The sequence below is a fragment of the Diceros bicornis genome, chromosome 35 (genome assembly GCF_020826845.1).
Source record: "Diceros bicornis minor isolate mBicDic1 chromosome 35, mDicBic1.mat.cur, whole genome shotgun sequence".
Taxonomy (NCBI): domain Eukaryota; kingdom Metazoa; phylum Chordata; class Mammalia; order Perissodactyla; family Rhinocerotidae; genus Diceros; species Diceros bicornis.
Window position 1 is genome coordinate 9622815 of NC_080774.1, and position 19882 is coordinate 9642696.

Here is a 19882-nt window from a genome sequence, read left to right on the forward strand (position 1 = left end):
TCCTTCTAGGCCCGGTGGCGTGGGAGCTGGGGACAAGCTCTGGCCTTCTGACTAGCCTGGTCTGAAGTTTCCTTGGCCAACTGACGTGGCCTGGAAATGTGTGAAAACTTGCCAGTCCCGTCAAGACAGCATCTCCCTTCCTCCCTAGTGCAGTGGGAATGTTCCGGCTCCTCTCGGGGTCCCATGCACCCCAGGGGAACCCAGAGCCAACTTGAGGGTCCAGGACGCAGAAAGTAGGACCCCGGGCCCTCGGAGCCCTGCCTGCCCAGACCCTGCCTGAGACGGTGGGGGAGACGGCAGAGGGCCAGGGTGGGGTCCAGCAGGCCCGCTCACCTCTTACCTACGCTTACCATGTTCTCCTCCCCAGCGAGCTGAGGCTGCGCAACGGGAGGTGGAAAGCCTTCGGGAACAACTCGCCTCTGTCAACAGCTCCATCCGCCTGGCCTGCTGCTCCCCGCAGGGACCCGGTGGGGTAAGGATGGTGGGAGAGCCGGAGGAAGAGTGGGAAAGGCCGTGTTGGTGGGTGTGAATACATGGGTGAGATTGTGTGGGTCAGTCTCGTATCTCTGCGGAATTGTGCACATGCATGTGTGTGGGGCTCTCTGCATCCAGTGGGCATCCCATCTTAACTGCCAAGGTCACTGTGTACTTAAACCTAATTACCATGACTTGTGTTACCAGCTGAGGGTCCAAATACAGCCACAGCTCTTTTAACTTTTCAAGCTCGAGCTTCCCTACACCCTGATTAACAGGAAGTCCAGTATCTTCCTTTGGAGGCCCCCCGTACCCCTAGTTGTCCAAAAATGCCAAGAACTTACTCAGGCCAAAGAGGATCTTTCCTCTTGCCAGAGGCCCGGCAAGGGGGGCTGAGAGGGCGGGTTTGATCAATAGGGCAGCAGTGCAGTTTTGGTGGCTGCCACCAGGTGTCGCTGTTGGCCACTGGTCTCTACAGCTCCGTGGATGCATGAGACTGCTGGGGACGCCCCGCTGGTTCTCAGTCCCCTCCAGGACTGCGGTAGGGCCGCATACCAGGATCTGAGCCATTGGTTCCCAAAACACACCAGGGTGATTCCCACGGGGCTTCCCAGCCAGCCACACGCTACAAAGAGCCAGCCTTTGACCATCACCCATGAGCTTCCTGTGTTAAGCCTGGTTAGTCAATATATCTTTCTCTTTCCTCCTGGCTGGTGCTCCTATGGGGTCCTGGGGTCATTTCCTGCCAAGGGATTTTAGTCAGAGACACCCAAACCTACTCTCCTGCATATATGAAGCGTCTCCGCCCCTTGTCTCCCCGAAAGCCTTGGGTTCCCTGTGTAAATCGATCCACCTTCTTTCCAGATCTCTGCACCAAGGAGTCACGATTCCTTCCATAAGAACAGGTCTGCGCCAGGGTAATTTGCAGTCTCCACCCATGAACTCGAAGTGGCCAGCATAATTTTCACTTCACCTGACACCCTGATACACAGACCCCCATGTGTCTGTGTCTGTCTTTCTGTTCAAATATTAGAAAGTGTCTCTCTGAACATGTGTTACTGTGTGTGTCTATTTGTGACCTTTGCGCAAATGACCGTATGCTTCATCTAACTGTGCCTCGGTTTTCTCGTCTGTACAAGTAAGACCTGCCTTACAGGATTATTGAGAGGGTTACATGTAAAGTACTAAAATGGTGCCTGGCTTATGGTCTGTGCTCAGTGAATACCTGATGCTTCTAGTATGATTACTCGTGTGTTTGGGGCGTGTCTGGGTGTTATTGCTCATGAGAGCGTGTGGCCTCCTGGAGCCCATACATGTCTGTGTGTGTCTGCTGACACATCCATATGAGTGTGTCTCCTGATGGCTGTGTACTTCCGTGTGTGTGCGTGTCAGCACGGGCAGGTGCCTGTGTCAGTGTGTGCTGTCTGTAGGCGTGTCCACCTGTGTCTGTGTCCCAGGAGACAGTGCATATGTGTCAGTGAGCCTGGATGTCGCACAACACGGAGAGACAGGACGAGTGAGCTCTTGAGCACGCCTCACAGAGAACTTGCTGATGGTTCTTAATTAACCCCCACGGAAGCCGGCAAATGCCTGTGCTAATCAGCCACGGGGAACTTTGCTGGTTTGGGGGATGAGCTTTTCTGGGCACAACAGTGGCGCTCGATGCTAATTAATTTAATGTGTAATGGCATCCGCTTCCTGTTTTAATTGGCGTTTATCTCCGTGGAAGAATAGCCGGGGTGGTAGTGGTGGGTTGTTGTTTTCGTAATCTTCTTAGATTCATTTGTAACTGAGCTCAGGACCAGCCTGACTTCAGGTCCTCAAACAGCAGCCTCTCCGTCTTCGTCCAGGACAAAGGGGCCGTTCCCTGACACCTGGAGAAGCTGTGGGGGTTGGGGCTGGCGGCAAATGAGGAGGAGGAAGGATGCACCCCTAAAGTGGCCTGTGGCTGCAGGGTCTCAGTCTAGTCCTGAGGGTCTCTTGCTGCCTCGAATGGACGTCCCACTGGGTAGGGCCTGTGTCCAATTTAGAAACCCAAACCTTTGTCTGTGAGGTTCCCTCTGCTGGGAACACCTATCCCCGTCTATCCTCACCCAACTCCCTGCTTCCTATCTTGTTCGTTTTTAATGAAATATGTTATTGAAGTATAATATACATAAGGGAAAACGTGCATATCATAAGTGTACAGCACATCGAATTCCTCAGAATGAACGCACCCACAGCCAGCGTCCAGATCAACAAGCAGAACATCCCCTGTGCCCGAGCAGCCCCCCGCCTGCCCCCGTCCAGGTGTTACTTCCCAAGAGGAGCCACTCGCCTGACAGCACAGATTGGTTTTGCCTATTTTTGTGTCTGATCTTAATTGAATCACACACACTCTGGCGTCTGGCTTCTTTCGCTCCATGTCGTATCTGGGAGAGTCATCCATGCTGTGTTGCAAGTGGCTGTAGATGATTCGTTTTCATTGCTGTATAGTATTCCGTTGTGTGAATATACCACAGTCTGTGCATCTGTTCTCCTGCTGGTAGGCATCTGGGGGCTTCCAGTTTGGGGCTATTACAGAGGGGGCTGCTGTGAACACTCATCTTGGTGTCTGTGCATCTTGATGCACAGGGGCTTGCATTTCTCCTGCACATATACCAGCGAGTGGAAGCAAATCTGGTCACCTTCAGTGGATGCAACTGAGCAATTTTCCAGATCGCTAACTTGTTCTTGACCTTAATCACTGTTGAGACACATCTTCCTCCAGAAAACCTTCCCTGCCCACTCCCCCTCCCTTCTGATTTAGTTTCAGGAATAGAGGCAAAGGCATCCAGGCTGGTGGGACCCGCCCGAGCAAAGGCTCGGAGGTGGGAAACGGGAGGCGCGGGCCTGTCAGAAGGGGGTGCTGTACCTCGGGTGGATCTCCCGTCTTGTTTGGGACTCAGGGGTGGGGAGGCCAGCCCTGCAGCCCCCTGCCCCACGCCTCTCAGCCCCTCTTTGTCCCCAGGATAAGGTGAACTTTGCCCTGTGCTCGGGCCCTCGGCTGGAGGCTGCCCTGGCCTCCAAGGATCGGGAGATCCTGCGGCTGTTGAAGGACGTGCAGCATCTCCAGAGCTCTCTGCAGGAGCTGGAGGAGACCTCTGCCAACCAGATCGCAGACCTGGAGCGCCAGCTCAGCGCCAAGTCCGAGGCCATCGAGGCAGGTCTTGGGGCAGGCGGCGGGCAGATGGGAGGCGGGCAGGGCGTCCCCAGGCGGAGGGACAGCGCAGCCGGCCCTCCGAGCACGGGGACCAGCCTCACCATCTTTGTTTGCTCTTCTAGAAGCTGGAAGAGAAGCTCCAGGCACAGTCTGACTATGAAGAAATTAAAACAGAGCTGAGGTACCGTGCGGCTGGGGCTCCAGAGCCCCCAGCCCCTTCCCTGGGGTGGCGGCGAGGGGCCCTTGGCAAAGTTCATCATCTTCCTCCCTCTCACCAGCCCCCACTTTGTGGTACCCTTGTCTCCTCTCCACTGACACCCTGGGCATCAAAACTTAACCTTTGCCATCTTGAGCTGCCTGTAGGAGAACACGCGAGCTGGCCTTGTTGTCGGTGCTGTAACTGGGGGGCGGGGAGGGGGTGATGCATTAATCAGATTAGCTCGCGGGCCGCTGTGCGAGTCGGTTACCCCTCCAGGTAACACTGGAACCAGCCCACAGGCCTGCTGTTGCAGTGAGTCCAGCGTCACGTAGGGTCTGGGGGGACGGGGGCACTTGTTCGCAATCAGGATGATGAGCAGGGGGAGGTGCCTCCTGCGAGGCCTCTCCCCAGGCCGGGGAACCCGGCTGGCCTCCGACTCTCCGCTTTCCCTGGCAGCATCCTGAAAGCCATGAAGCTGGCCTCCAGCGCCTGCAGCCTCCCCCAGGTGAGCATCCCCGCCACTGTCCCCGCAGGGCAGGCCGCCCCCGAGAGCCTTCCAGCAGCCGTGCCCTCAGCCCGGCTTCTTGTTTCCGCAGGGCATGGCCAAGCCCGAAGACTCCCTGCTGCTGGCGAAGGAGGCCTTCTTCCCCGGGCAGAAGTTCCTTCTGGAAAAGCCCGGTCTTTTGGCTGGCCCTGGTAGGGGAGGAGGGGTGCTCTCGGGGATGAGGGGCCGGGGTAGGGGCTGCCTGCTCTCTGGCCTTCATGCCCGTGGACCACTGCCTTCCATGCGCGCAGAACAGTGATGGAGAAAAGGGGTGCACATTGATTAAGTGCCTGCTGTGTGCCTGGTGCTGAGCCGGGTGCTGTCCACAGCTAGGCCAGCTGGTAGCTGTGCCGAGGGGTGTCCACACCCACACTCGAGGACGCAGCTCGCTCGGGCCCTCCCCAGGCCCCCGAGAGGCTCCGATCAGCCCCAAGCCCTTGTGAGCAGCAGGAGGAGGTCACGGGGGCGAGGAGGGCGCTCTCTCCCCAAGATCGCCTTCTCAGCCTCTCGCCCCTTCTCCCCACACGGCGGCTCCACACCCTTTTAGCTGCGTGGCCCCCGCCAAGACTCTCTGCCGCCTCTGTTTGCTCATCCGTAAAATGGGGGCAGTAATGGGGCCTGCTTCCTGGATGCTGTGCTCATGGGAAGCGCAAACACATACGACAAGATGGGGCCCCCAAAGCGGGGCAGCCTGCTGGGGTGGGGGTTAATCCAGACTCCCAGGGTGCTGTGCTCAGTTACTGTTCTTGACGGCAGGAGGGAGGGCTCCCCAGAGCCGGCATGTGTGTGGGCCGGGCGGTGAAGGATGGGGATTTGGAATTCGGGGCGGGGGAGGTGCTGGCAGAAGCAGCCAGCGGGCGCCCTTCAAGCTGCTGGACGCCATAGCGCTGTCTCCCCACCCCCTGCCCTCTCCTCCCCCGTCCTCCCCCCAATTCTGTCTCTACGTCTGTGTCTCTCTGTCTCTCACTGTCTCTGTCTCCCTGTTTCTCTCCCCTCTGTCTCTGTCTCTGTCTCTGTGTCTCTCTCTCTGGCCGCATGCTCTCCTTCCCTCACGTTATTTCTCTCTCCCTGTTTCCCTGTCTGCCTCTCCCTTGTGTCTCTTTCTTTGTGTCTCTCGTTATTGCTCTGTCTCTCTCTGTCTCTCACTGTCTCTGTCTCTCTCTTTCTCTCTCCCCCTCGTCGCCTGCTTCTCTGTCTTCCTGTCTGTCTCTCCCTCTTCCTCTGTCTGTCTGTCTGTCCGTCTCGCGTTCTAGAGGAGGACCCTTCGGAGGACGACTCCCTCAAGGACTCGCTGGGCATGGAGCCGTCCTACCCGTCCCCCCCGCAGCTCCCGCCGCCGCCGGGCCCCGAGGACCCGCTGTCCCCCGGCCCCGGGCAGCCCCTGCTGGGCCCCAGCCTGGGCCCCGACGGCCCTCGGACTTTCTCGCTGTCCCCCTTCCCCGGCCTGGCCGCGGGGGGAGAGACTGGGGGGGGGACGTGCTGCTGCCCAAGCACGTGATGCCCCCGGCCGCCTTCAAGGGGGAGGCGGGCGGCCTGCTGGTGTTCCCCCCGGCCTTCTACGGCGCCAAGCCCCCCACGGCCCCGGCCACCCCCGCGCCCGGCGCCGAGCCGCCCGGGGGCCCCGAGCCGGGGGCCGGGGGCGCGGCGGGGGCGGAGGAGGAGCAGCTGGACACGGCGGGGATCGCCCTGCAGGTGAAGGAGCAGCTGCTGAAACACAACATCGGGCAGCGCGTGTTCGGCCACTACGTGCTGGGGCTGTCGCAGGGCTCGGTCAGCGAGATCCTGGCCCGGCCCAAGCCGTGGCGCAAGCTCACGGTCAAGGGCAAGGAGCCCTTCCTCAAGATGAGGCAGTTCCTGTCGGACGAGCAGAACGTGCTGGCTCTCAGGACCATCCAGGTGCGGCAGCGAGGTGAGGGCGCGGCCGGGGCGGGGCGGGGCGGGGGCACGGCTCCGGGTCCAGAGCCTGCTCTGCCGCCTCAGCTGCGCCGCCGGGACAGGCGGCCGTGCTCGGTCTCCCCCCTGTGAAACAAGGAAACATCCTCGCTCCCTCCTTCCCGGGGCCTGGGGCTCCCCCCGGCCCTCTCGGGCCAGCTCAGGCTGATAAAGGGGGGAAGGCTGGGCCCCAGGGCTGCCCTGGCGGGGACCCCTGAGCACCTCCCAGCCTCAGTTTCCCCATCTGCAGGATGGCCTGGGTGAGCGCCAACCTTGCCAGACTTGGTCTTTAGGGTAATCCGTGTGAAGGGCCCAAGCTGTGACCTCACAAATGCCTGAGTTTGAGTCCCCTCTCTGCCATTCACCTACTGGGTGACCTCGGGCAGCTCACTTCAGCTTCCTTGTGCCTCGGTTTCCCCATCTGTCAGCCGCCTGGGGGGGTCAGATGGGTACAAAGCATGGAGTAACTGCTTGAGAACCGTTAGCTGTTGTGGTGGCTGCCGTCATTATTGTTTTTGTTATTATTGTTATTTCAAGCAGAATCACTTGTGGGTCCACAGACTAGCTAAGCGGTGGTCCTGGCACACACACTCACGGTCTGGCCCTCACTCTGAGGGAGGAGGGGACCAGCCCTTCGCCCCTGGGGCCCAGCTCCAGGGACTGACCCCCAGCACACAGGTCCCCACGACAGAGGCCTCCTTGCCTCCCCTAGGCAGCATCACCCCAAGAATCCGCACACCGGAGACGGGCTCAGACGACGCCATCAAGAGCATCCTGGAACAGGCCAAGAAGGAGATCGAGTCTCAGAAGGGGGGTGAGTGTGACCGTGGCGGGCGGGGCCTTGTCCCCCTCGTCCCCCTCCGTCCACCCCAGGGGGGTGTCCAAGAGGGTCAGAACCTCTTCGCCTCTTTCACAACCTGCAGCCAGGCGAGGTGTAGGCCTGGAAAGCACCAGATTTGTGTTGTCCAGTGTGGGAGCCACCAGCCACGTGTGGCTATATCCACTTAAGTAAATTAAGTGAAATTACAACTTCACTTCCTCGCCGCCCCACCCCATAGCACAGGTGATGGGCGTGGCCATGTCGGGCAGCATGACTGCAGGACACGTCCCTCCTCGCTGGGTTCTGTTGGCGGCGCTGGTCTGGATTGTCTGTCCTCAGCTTTCAGGAGGCACAGGGATCAGGAACCCCACAGGAGCTTGTCGGACGCACAGAGGCCTGAGCCTCTCCCCCTGACCTTCGGGCCTCCTTCCTCCTTGAACCTCCAGCTTCTAGTTCCCAGGAGACGCTGTTCTCCTGGCTCCCTGCCGCCTCTCAGACCGGGCCCTCTGCACTTTCCCGGTGGGCGCCATGTTAGTCCCTAGTGCTGCCGTTCAGCCACAAACTCAGTGGCTAAAAGCCACACAAATTCGTTCTCGTACAGTTCTGGAGGTCAGGAGTCCAGAATAGTCGAGGTGTCAGCAGGGCTGTGTTCTTTCTGGAAGCTCTAGGGGAGAATCCGTCTCCGTGCCCCTTTCAGCTCCCAGAGGCCACTCGCACTCCTTGCCCCGTGGCCCCTTCCTCCATCTTCAAGGCCCGCACCATGGCATCTTCCGTCTTTCTCTCTGACCTCCTGCCTCCCTCTTATAAGGACCCTTGTGATGACATGGCCCACCCAGATAATCCAGGATCATCTCCCCAGCTCAAGACCCTCACGTCTAGTCACACCTGCAGAGTCCCTTGTGCCACACCAGGTGACATAGTCACAGGTCCCAGGGCTGGGACGTGGACGCCTTGGGGCCCATTATTCAGCTTACCACAGCACTTTCTTCATCAGCCCCTCGAATGCGGGGCCCCCCCGGGCTCCCCCCAGGCCCTCTGACTTTCCTGCTCTTCCTGGATGAGTTAACCCACTCCTGGAAGTTTCAACAACCAGCAAGGCCCGCGTCGCTCCCCCTCCAGGCCAGACCCCTCTCCAGAGTTCCGGAGCCACAAGCCAACGGCCACTGGGCATGTCCACCAGGGTCCCCGCTGGCACCTCAAATTCAGCGTGTCTGAGAGGATCTCACGGTCTCCCCCTGCCCCTCACTCAGGGCCCAGGAACCTGTCACAGATGGTGCTAGAACCCAGGGTGGGGTGAGGGAGTGTCCTTGACCCCTCTCCTCCGACAGCCGGTCAGTCCCCCCATCCAGGGGTCAGTCACCCTCGAAGTGCTTTTTTCAAGCTTGTCCACTCCCACCCAACTGCCACCAGCCTAGGGAGCCACCATCGTCCCTCGCTGGGACCCTTGCAGTAGCCTCTTCCCTGCTCTTCCCGTGACATTCCAGGACCCACTCCAGCCCATTCTCCACCCAGAGGCTGGAGGGATCTTTCTAGAGCACCCACAGGGTCATGTCACTCCTCAGAATCCTTCCGTGGCTCCCCATTGCCTTCAGGACAAAATCCCAGCTCCTCAACAAGGCCTGCAGCCCTGTAATCTTCAGACTCCTCCCAACCCCTCCACGCCTCTCACATGAACTGTTTACAGCCATGCCCATCCTCATGCTGTTCCCTGTGCCCCTAATGCCATCCTCACCCCAACACCTTTCACGTGGCCAACTCCTGCTCATCCTTTACCACTCAACTCAGAAGTCACCTCCTCCAGGAAGCCCCCCACCCCCATCCAGATGGATTGGATACTGCCCCTCCTTGGATCCCCCATAATTACCTATAGTGCTTGGTGCAGTGGAGCCAGAGTGGCCTGGCTGCAAATTTTGGCTCTGCTATTTATTAGCCACGTGACCTTGGGCAAGTCACTTAGCGTCTCTGTGCCTCCATTTTTTCATCTTCAAAATAGGCACAGTATTAGTACTCCTTTCTGAAGGTCGTGTGAGGATGGAATGAGATCAGGTGTGGCAGCGCTCAGCCTGGGGCCTGGCATGTGGAAGGGGCCCCTGAAATGTTGCCATCGTTACCGTTAACATTATCATCATCGTGTCTCTATTGTTGTTTGTTCGTGTCACAAATGGCTCTGCTGGTGTGGCTGTCCCTCCCACCAGTCTGGGGGCTTCTTGCAGCCAGGGACCGAGTCACATCCCTGCACCCAGGTGTAGTGCAACACGGTGTAGACCATTGCTGACTTAGAACCGGATTCTGGCTTCAGTGCTCCCACTCCATTTTTGCAGTGTCTGCTGCCCCCTGGTGGCGACTCCGAGCAAGTGTCCCGATTCCCAAGCCTCTGCAGCTGGAGCCGAGTTTCCCAAGGGCCCTCCCTCCTGGGGGGAGGCGGGGGAGGCTTACCTGGCCAGGAGCCTGCACTGCCCCACCCCTATCATCCGCTGAGGCCCTGCTGTGTGCACATCCATTTGTTTCTTCTTGGTAAGCTCCTATAGCCAGAGAGAGGCAATCATTCAGTAAACGTTTATTAAGCACCTGCTGTGTGCTAGACACAGGTTATAGATGTGGATGAGACACAACATTGGAGTGAAAGTAACCATGAGAAACAATCTACTCTAACTCTCCCACTAAACAGACAGGCAACTGAGGCCAGAGAGGGGGTGATGTGCTCACAGTTACAGAGACCAAAGGAGAACTCAGGTCTCCTGACTCCCTGTACAGTGCTCTCCCACCGAGGGGTCAGAAACAAGGCAGCGGGGAAATTTGAAAGGCAGCATCACAGCAGAGGAAACATTGACACCAGTGGCCCAGCCAGGGGGTTTCCATTCAGGGTCTGTGAAGAGTTCAGCAAGAGGAAAAGTGCCAAGGTTATCACCCTACCCCCCTGACAAGAGTGAGTGCTAAGCATAGAGCAACTAGCAGTCCTCTGGGGAGGAAATGAACATGGCTGACTGATAACTCGGGAATTCTACTTCTGGGAATCGAAGAAAATGTCCAGAATGGGGACAAAGATTTATATACAAGCTCTTCCTTTATGGTTGTTCACAACAGGGACTAACTAGAAACAACCTAAGTGTCCAGCAGTGGGGGATTGGGTAAGTAGAGCAGAGAATATCCCTTCAGTGGTATATGCATCCATTAAAGATAGAAGAACTTTTAATCACAGGGAAAAATACTCCTGTTGATACTAAGTGGGGACAAACCAGGCTACACTCCCACATATCAGGTATAATTGTCCATGCAGGGGGTTGCACAACAGCCCAGAAGGAAGTACATAAGACTATTTCGTGTGGTTGCCTCTGGGAGAACGGTTAGAGGGAATCTTTATTTTCATCTTAACTTTTTGTGCTTTCTTAGCTCTGCACAATAGGCACGTATTACTTTTTTTTAAATTGAGGCAAATTCTGGGGCCAGCCCCGTAGCTTGGCGGTTAAGTGTGCACTCCGCTACTGGCGGCTCGGGTTCAGTTCCCAGGAGCGCACCGACGCACCGCTTCTCCGGCCACGCTGAGGCCGCGTCCCACATACAGCAACTAGAAGGATGTGCAGCTATGACATACAAGTATCTACTGGGGCTTTGGGGAAAAAAAAGGAGGAGGATTGGCAATAGATGTTAGCTCAAGGCCGGTCTTCCTCAGCAAAAAGAGGAGGATTAGCATGGATGTTAGCTCAGGGCTGATCTTCCTCACACACAAAAAATAAATAAATAAATAAATGGAGGCAAATTCACGTAACATAAAATTAACTATTTTAAAGTGAACTGGGCCGGCCCCGTGGCTTAGCGGTTAAGTGCGCGCTCTGCTGCTGGCGGCCCGGGTTCGGATCCCGGGCGCGCACCAACGCACCACTTCTCCGGCCATGCTGAGGCCGCATCCCACATACAACAACTAGAAGGCTGTGCAACTATGACATACAACTATCTACTGGGGCTTTGGGGGAAAAAAATAAATAAATAAAAATTTAAAAAATAAATAAATAAAATAAAGTGAACAACTCAGTGGCATTTAGTCCATTCACAGTGTTGTGCAGCCGTCACTGTATGGTATTCCACTGTGTGACCATGCCACTATTTCGTATCCATTCTCTTCTCTGTGGGCATTTGGCTCTGTGCCATTATTTTACTATTAGAATAAATGTTGCCTTATCCCCATGAGCACTTTTACCACATATGCTACAATCTCACCGTCCACCTGATTTTTGACAGCTACCTAATATTCTCCGGTACAGATGGACCATGATTTACTTAACCAATCCCCAATTGTTGGACACAGAGGTTGCCTCTCACATTTTGCTGGTATAATGCCGTGCCGTGAACATCTTTGCCCTTTGAGCCATGCCCTGATGATGGGCCTCCTGCCACCTGTCATCCTCCCCTTAGGTGAGCCCAAGAACTCGACGGCCCCATTGAGCATCACCAACGGCACAGCCCCCGCCAGCGCCTCGGAAGATGCCATCAAGAACATTCTGGAGCAAGCGCGCCGCGAGATGCAGGCGCAGCAGCAGGCCCTGCTGGAGATGGAGGGGGGCCCCCGGGGCCGCTCGGTGCCGCCCTCGCCCCCAGAGCGGCCGTCGCTGGCCGCCGTGGGCCAGAACGGGCCCCCGACCTTCGTGAAGCAGGAGGACGGCGCTGGCGGCGGGGGCACCAGCAGCAGCGCCACGCAGACGCCCCTCACGGTGCTGTCCCCCGCCGCCTTCGTGCAGAGCATCATCCGCAAGGTCAAGTCGGAGATCGGGGACGCCGGCTACTTCGACCACCACTGGGCCTCGGACCGCGGGCTCCTCGGCCGGCCCCACGCCTCCGTGTCGCCCTCGCTCTCGTCCTCGTCCTCCGGCCACTCCGGCCAGCCCGGCGGGCGCGCCTGGCCCCGCGCCGACGAGGCCCCCGCGGGCCCCGAGGACGACGGGGCGGCGGCGGAGGACGAGCCCCCCCGGGCGGGCGAGCTCAAGGCCGAGGGGGGCCCCGAGGCGGGCGCGGGGCGGCTGGCCTGCTACCCCGGCCTACGTGGCGCGCACGCCCAGGCCCACCGTGCCGCCGCTGACCCCCGAGCAGTACGAGCTCTACATGTACCGCGAGGTGGACACGCTCGAGCTGACGCGCCAGGTCAAGGAGAAGCTCGCCAAGAACGGCATCTGCCAGCGCGTCTTCGGGGAGAAGGTGGGCCCGGCCCGGGAGGAGGGGGTCTGAGCGCCGCCGGGCAGAGCAGGGTTCCCCCCCGGGCTGCGGGGCCCCGACACCCAAGCCGCTTCCTGCATCCCGCGGCCCCAGGGCCCGCTGGGGACGCGCCCGCGGGCAAGGCTGGCATTCAGTTCTCCGGCTGTTAGAGCCGCTGTTAGAGCAGCGACACGCTTCCGTCTGGTCGGGGAACAGCCACTTGCCTCCCTCTTCCCGGACCGCCATCCCTCCCCTGGTCCGGCCGCTAAGGGTTAAGGCCCAGCTCAGCGGGGTCTCCTGATTGGTGGTGCCCCTGGTACCGGTTGTGAAGTGGTTTTTAGCGTCACTCTCTGCTTAGCAGAGCGGCAGGCAGAGGGTCAGGCGAGTTCAGAGGAGGGAGAGGTGACCCAAGTGGGAGGCGCAGGAGGGCTTCCTGGAGGAGGGGGCACTGAAGTGGTCTTAAATCCAGGTAGGATTTTTACATGTAGGGATGTTGGGGAGGGCGTGGCAGGCGCCTGGCAGATGAACAAAGGAAGGCAGCCCCGGCCTCAGGGCGCAGGAGTGAACCATGGGCCCTGAGAGCCTTGGTGAGGGGTGGAGGGGACAGCCGGGCTCCCAGGGGCCTGCTGACCTTCCCTTCCTGCCCACCGTCCCCAGGTGCTGGGCCTGTCGCAGGGCAGTGTGAGCGACATGCTGTCGCGGCCGAAGCCGTGGAACAAGCTGACGCAGAAGGGGCGGGAGCCCTTCATCCGCATGCAGCTGTGGCTCTCGGACCAGCTCGGCCAGGCCGTCGGCCAGCCGCCCAGCGCCTCCCAGGGTGAGTGCAGACGGGCCCTTCGAGGGGCGCGGCCAGCCCCCGGCTGCAGAGGGCCCCAGTCTCCCAGTCTGTGCAGTGGGGGGGCGTGCGGCTCTGCTGCCCGCATCTGCCCCTCTCCGTCCCCACTGCCCCGGCACCGAGGGTGCTCCCCTGGAAGACTGCAGTGTGCGCCTAGCCACGTCCTGCTCCCTGTCAGCCTTCCTTCACCGGACGGAGGCATCTGTCGCTGGTTTTAAATCCCCAGGTGGCGCCAGGGTGCCCGGAGCAGGTGGAGAAAATACTTTGCAGGCAGAGCCCCACCCTCCCATCCCCTGTCGGGAATCGTTGATTGATCTCTTTTTCTCAGTAATCCAGCATGCAGCCTCAGAATCCTTCTTAGCACAGGGCTTGAGCAGCTGTTATCCATCCATTAATGATGCACAGCAGGGCGGAGTCTGAACTTTGTCCAGGTGAGGAAACCGAGGCTCAGAGAGTTGCCCCAAGTCACAGAGCCCGAGAGTGGAGGGATGGGGGGCTCCAGGGAGCCCAGGCTCCCTCCCCCGAGACGACCAGTGCGCAGGTCTGTCCTGGCCCTGCTGAGGTGCCCACCCAGGCTGTGAGGGGACATGGCTGTGAGGACAGGACATCTGACCTGCCCGCTGAGACCAGAGAGGCAAAGACGAGGAGAGGCTGGACCCTGAGTCCGAGGCCCTCAGCTCAGTCAGTTTGCCCGTCTCTGAAGGGGATCGGTCCGTGGGACAAAACCACATCTCGGGCTCAGGAAATGAACCAGACGGGCAGGTATGGACTAGGTTTCAACAGGAATTCTACCAGAAACGTACTGTCGAACAACAAAAGCATCCTGGGTAATGGTGTTTATTTTAGAAGTTAGCGCCCACAGACGTGGCTACACATTGTTGTCATATCATGGCTGCAGGCTGTGCGTTAAAATAAGAAGAAGCCCGGGCCCACCAGCCTGGGGAGAGGGGCTGCCTGGGCAGGGCGGAGACCAGGAAGAGACAGGGAGGGCAGGGGAGGGGAGGGCTCTGGCTGTCTCCCTCGATTTTTGTCTTTAAAACAAACAAGATTCGAAGCAAACAGGGCAGTGTTAACATCTGTGAAAGTGATGGGCCCTGGGAAGGGACGGAGGACATATTTTTCTTTTCTGTATATTTCTATAGCTTTGAAATATTTTATAATTAAAATTTCTAACTGAAAAACTGCTCCATAGGGCTGTTATGAGGACTAATACAACCGTTACAGTGACGGCGGTCACTTGTCACACCGTGCGAAACACTGCACTGCTTTCTTCTTTAATCCTCGCATCAGTCCCGACAGGGGACTGTTTGTCATTCCCATTTTACAGAAGAAGAAACCGAGGGTCTGAGTAGTGCAGTGACTTATCCAAGGTCACCAGCCCATTGGTGGCAGAGCCAGTGTCAGAACACAGGGCCGTTAGCCATCATGCTCCCCGGCCTCTTAGGGTGCCTCTTGCAGAGCCCACACTTGTGAAAGGTTCCCATCCTTTTTGTTGTTGTGTTGTGTTGTGTTGTGTTGTATTTTAATTAAATAATTTGTTTTATTGTGGTAAAATTCACATAACATAAAACTTACCCTTTTAGCCATTTTTTTTAAACGTGCAATTCAGTGGCATTTAGTGCATTCTCAGTGTTGTGCAACCACCACCTCTGTCCAGTTCCAGGACATTTTCACGACCCCAAAAGGAAACCTCGCACCCATTAAGGCTCATTCCCACTCCCCACCCCCTGCCCCTGGCAACACCACTCTGCTTTCTGACTTGTTGGACCTTCCTGCTCTGAACATTTCTTATCAGTGAATCATACAAAATGTGGCCTTTTGTGTCTAGATTCTTTCCCTCAGCATCATGTTTTCAAGTTCATCCATGTGGTGGCACATGTCACAATTTCATTCCTTTTATGGCTGAGTCATATCCCATTGTGTGGATGGACCCCCCCTTGGCTATTGTGAATAATGCTGCTATGAACGTTCGCGCACGTGTTTTTGTTTGAACGCTTGTTTTCAGTTCCTTTGGATCCACATCTAAGAGTGGAATTGCTGGGTCGTATGGTAACTCTGTGTTGAACTCACTGAGGAATTTCCAAACTGTTTTCCATGGCGATTGCACCATTTACACTCCTGGCAGCGGCGTATGGGAGTTCCTGTTTCTCCACATGCTCGTCCACACTTGCTGTTCTCCCTTTTTGACTGTAGCCATCCTGGTGGATGTGACGTGGTATCTCGTTGTGGTCTTGATTTGCATTCCCCGATGTCTAACTGTTTGGCTTGTGGAAGGACTTGGGGGAGGACAGAGGTAGGCAGAGACGATCAGGATTGGTGTTCCTGGTGGGGGAACAGCACAGGCAAAGGCTGGGAGGCAGGAGCATCCAGGGCTTGGGGTGGGAGGTGCGGGCAGTGAGGGTGGACACCTGGTCCCCTGACACCCACAGACCTGGAAGCCGGGCCGAGGCGCGTAGAGGCCCAGATGTGAGCGGTAGCTGCTGGCCCCGGGGCACGTGTGGTGGCTGATCCAACCAAGGCCACCACTTATCCACAGCCCGGAGGTGGGAGTGACCCACCGCCCACAGTCTGGCTGACGGGCTGCGTCTGGACCTGGCCTAACCGCCCTTTTGTCCCCGGCCCCTCCACACGGCCACCAGGGCGGGGACTGGAAATGGAGGCCGACCATCCGGGGAGCTGGGGGGAGCCCGATGCAGGGAGGCTACAAAGCTCCCCCCCGCCGCCCCCCGAAGCCGCCAGCCGCAGACCCTGGCTTAATGAACCAGCCTCCTTAGCGACGCCCACAGTGGTCACCGTCGGTATTCCAGGCGCTTCTGTCCTAGCTTCTCAGAATTCCGAGCGTTAAGGAAGCCCTGCTCCCTACACGGTCCCTCTGTCTCCCCTCCGTCTCTCCCCCATCATCGTCTCTCACTGCCCCTTGTCTTTCTTGCTGTGTCTCTTTGTCCCCTCTCTCTCTGTCCGTCTCTGTCTCCCTCTTCCCGTGTCCCTCTCTCTCTACGTCTCTCTCACCGTCGTCTTCCACCTCTGCTCGCTCGCTCTCCCTCACCGTCTCTCCCTCCATCTCCCTCCTTCCCTCTCTCCCTCACCGTCTCTCTCCCTCCCTCCATCTCTCCTCTTCCCTCTCTCCCTCACCATCTCTCCCTCCATCTCCCTCCTTCCCTTTCTCCCTCACCGTCTCTCTCCCTCCCTCCATCTCTCCCCTTCCCTCTCTCCCTCACCGTCTCTCTCTATCATGACCAACCCTCCCGTTTGCCCGGGACTGAGAGGTTGCCCAGGACAGGGGACTTTCTGTACTAACACCAGGAAAGTCCTGGGCAAACCGAGACCGGCTGGCCACCCTGTTCTCCCCATTCTCGCCCCACGCCCCCACTCAAGCTCCCCCAGGCAGCATCAGCCAGCGCGACTGTGCACGTCCAGCCCCCCAGCCCTTTAATTAGTGTGTTCCTCCTGATCGAGTTGATTTCTGAATCTTTCAGTTCTTTGGTCAGAAGCGGTCCTCGAAGTCAGAGCAGTGGGGAGAGGCCAGCGTTCTGCCTGGGGTGGGGGGTGATGGGAGGGGGGCTGGTTTAAGGCTCATCATCTGGGTGTGTCTCCGTCTCCTCATCCCACTCCTTCTCCAGCTGGAAATCTGGCCCTTTGGGGGGCGGGGTGCAGATGGTTTTCCAAGAGGCAGATGCCTTCGAAGACCCTCGATTCTCCTCCCACTGAGCCCAGCCCCCTCCCCGGCCTCTGACTGTCCCGGGCTGGCCCCTCCCACCAGCTTTGTGTCTGCGCTGGTGACAGTGACAGGGGACATGTCCCTGTCAGCTCCAGCATCACACAGATGCCCCTGGGTGGCTAGGACTAGCCAATTTGGGGATGGAGGGGACATTAGAGTCTCGTGCCCCCACACATGGGCTGCCAGCCACACAAGCCTGTGATGCCACCACTCAGAACCTGGAGGCTTCCCTTTGCCCCTTTCAAAGGTAATGAGGGGTCTTGGTCGAAATTTATTCACTTGACAGACGTCTTCCCAGCACTCCTGCCTCCCTAGGCTCTAGGACTCACTAACACCTGGTCCCTGCCCTCCAGGGGCTCGTCTTGTGCGTAAGCAGACCTGAGCTCAAGTCCTGATTTTGTCTCTAGTCACTGTGTGACCTTGGACACATTGCCTAAGCTCTCTGAGCCTCAGTTTCCTCATCTGTAAAATGGGATGACAGCACCTACCTCCTAGAGGTGTTATGAGGGTGACTTGAAATCATGGGTGTAAAACATGTAGCACCACGCCAGGCAGTGGTAAGTGCTCAATAAAAGGAAGCTTTATTAATTATTGTCATCATAATCGTCATTATTGGTGTCATCTGATAAGGGAGTGATCTGGCACAAGCAAGAAATTATAGTGAACTGTGACAATGTGTAGTCAGTGAGCTATTAGACCCCAAAGGTGTGCCCCTCAGGGAAGGGGCCTATGAGACGGGTCTTGAAGGATGCATAGGAGTTCAGGGTTGGGGGAAGGTCTTCAGAATGGTAAGACCAGCCTGAGCAAAGGCATACCTAGGAGGTTTGTGGGGAGAGGGGTGACTGGAGGGACTGTGAGGAGCTCCAGGTCTGTGGGGTGGGCAGGGACAAGAAAGCCTTAAACACCAGGACAAGGAGGTGGATGTTCCTTGTGCAAGGAGCAGTGGGGAGCCATTAAAGGTTCTGGAGTGTGAGAGTGGTCTGATGAGAGTGATCCGCTCACCGTCCACAAGGAAGGAAGAACCCACCCAGAGAGAGGCTCAGGATGTCCCTTCTGGAATCAAAGCCACTGCAGGACGGTTATGGGGCCCTTCCCTTCTTAGCCATCACCGATTTTTCTGTTCATTTTAACAAATTTCCAGTAGGCGGCAGTCAAATACCTTGAGGAAGAGGCACCCTTTTCTGCTTTGCCAGAAGGTACTATATGGACCAGCATTGGGATTCCTAGACTCTCCACCACACTCCCGCCCCATTAGGGGCGTCTCCCTGGCACGTCCCCTGCCCTCCTGGAGTGTCAGGAGGCTCGGCTCACACTGGAAAGTCCAGTGGGTGACTCCACCTCCTCAGGGGGGAACCCCCATTGCCTCGTGGAGTCCCCCGATGGCCCCGACTAGGGGGTGTGAGTATAGTGCCGTGTGCTGTGTGGCCCCATTTAACAGTCAGGGATGGGGTTTGGCAAAGTCACCCCCCCCACAAGATGTCTTCCAAATGGTTTTTCTATTATACATTCACACAAAGTGTCTTTTGACAAATGAAAGACGTGGTTTAAAAACTCACTTTTTTAATGTGCCAATGTACTATGGACATGTTTTCTTTTTTTTTCAGCTTTACTGAGATATATCTGACATACAACACTGTATAAGTTTAAGGTGTACAGTGTGGCAATTTGATACATGTGTATATTGCAAAACGTTTACCACAAGATGGTTAGTTACGGGGCCGGCCTGGTGGCGCAAGTGGTTAAGTGCACGCGCTCCGCTGCGGCGGCCCGGGGTTCGCCGGTTCGGATCCCAGGCACGCACCGACACACTGCTTGGCAAGCCATACTGTGGCGGCATCCCATATAAAGTAGAGGAAGATGGGCACGGATGTTAGCCCAGGGCCAGTCTTCCTCAGCAAAAAGAGGAGGATTGGCAGATGTTAGCACAAGGCTGATCTTCCTCACAAAAAAAAAAAAGAAAAGAAAAGTAGTTACCTCAGGCTTCACCTCGCATGATTACCACTGTGTGGTTGTTGCAGTGGTAGTTGTTGCTGTGATGGGGCCATGACCACTCTCCTCGAAGAACAACTGTCGAGTATTTAACACATTATAATATAGTGTTACTAACTACAGTCACCACGCTGTGCATCAGATCCTGAACTTGTTCATCTTATGGGGACATCTTCTCATTACATTGTTTTTAATTGCTTCAGGGACTCATCATATTTTATTTAGCTAATCTCTGGTGGTTGGACTTGGAGATTGTTGCCAACTTCATTTTTTTAATTTTATTTTGATGTAATTTCTGATTTACCGAAGAGTTGAAACAATAGAACAACAACTTCCTATACCCAACACACAGATTCACCAGTTCCTAATTTTACCACATTTGTGCTCTTTCTCTCTCCACCATTTGAGAAATTAGCTGGAAACATCACGTCCCTTTACCCCCTAAATGCTTCAGCAAGTAATTCCCAAAAACGAGAAATTTTACCATGATACAACACCGTTATGTAACCCACCATCTGTATTCAAGTTTCCTCAATTGTCCCAATAATACCCTTTATGTGATTTCATTTTTCCCTGCCTGGGATCAGATTCAGGACCACTTGTAATTCATGGTCATGTCTCTTTAGTCTCTTTAAATTTGGACGGTTGTTCTGCCTCTCTCTGTTTTTCAATTTTGACACTTTTGAAGACTGGAAGCCAGTTATTTTATAGACTGTCTCTTTTTGGCTTTGTCTGATGCTTCCTCGTGATTAGATTCAGGCCATGTGCTTTGGCGGGAATATCACAGAAGTGACGCTGTGTCCTTCTCAGTACCTCGTATCAGGAGGCACCGATTGTTGATTTGTCCTGTGGTTGGTGATGATCACTTTGATCATTTGGTTAATGTGGTGTCTGCCAGATAGTTCCACTGTAAAGTTACTCTTTTTCCCTTTGTGATTAATAAGTATCCTGCAGGGAGAGACTTTGAGACTATGTAAATATCCTGTTCCTCACTGAACCTTCATCT

General features: G+C 56.6%; 1 protein-coding gene across 1 annotated transcript in view; it reads left to right on the plus strand.

Annotated features, from left to right (window-relative positions):
• The window catches only part of CUX2 (cut like homeobox 2), a 251201-nt gene that overhangs the window by 222409 nt on the left and 8910 nt on the right, over window positions 1–19882 (plus strand). Inside the window, 11 exon segments of the mRNA XM_058531414.1 lie at window positions 368–472; window positions 3464–3655; window positions 3778–3836; window positions 4311–4359; window positions 4451–4550; window positions 5652–5863; window positions 5866–6307; window positions 7043–7144; window positions 11561–12174; window positions 12176–12337; window positions 12992–13151. Of these exon segments, the coding sequence (XP_058387397.1) occupies window positions 368–472; window positions 3464–3655; window positions 3778–3836; window positions 4311–4359; window positions 4451–4550; window positions 5652–5863; window positions 5866–6307; window positions 7043–7144; window positions 11561–12174; window positions 12176–12337; window positions 12992–13151 (2197 nt within the window).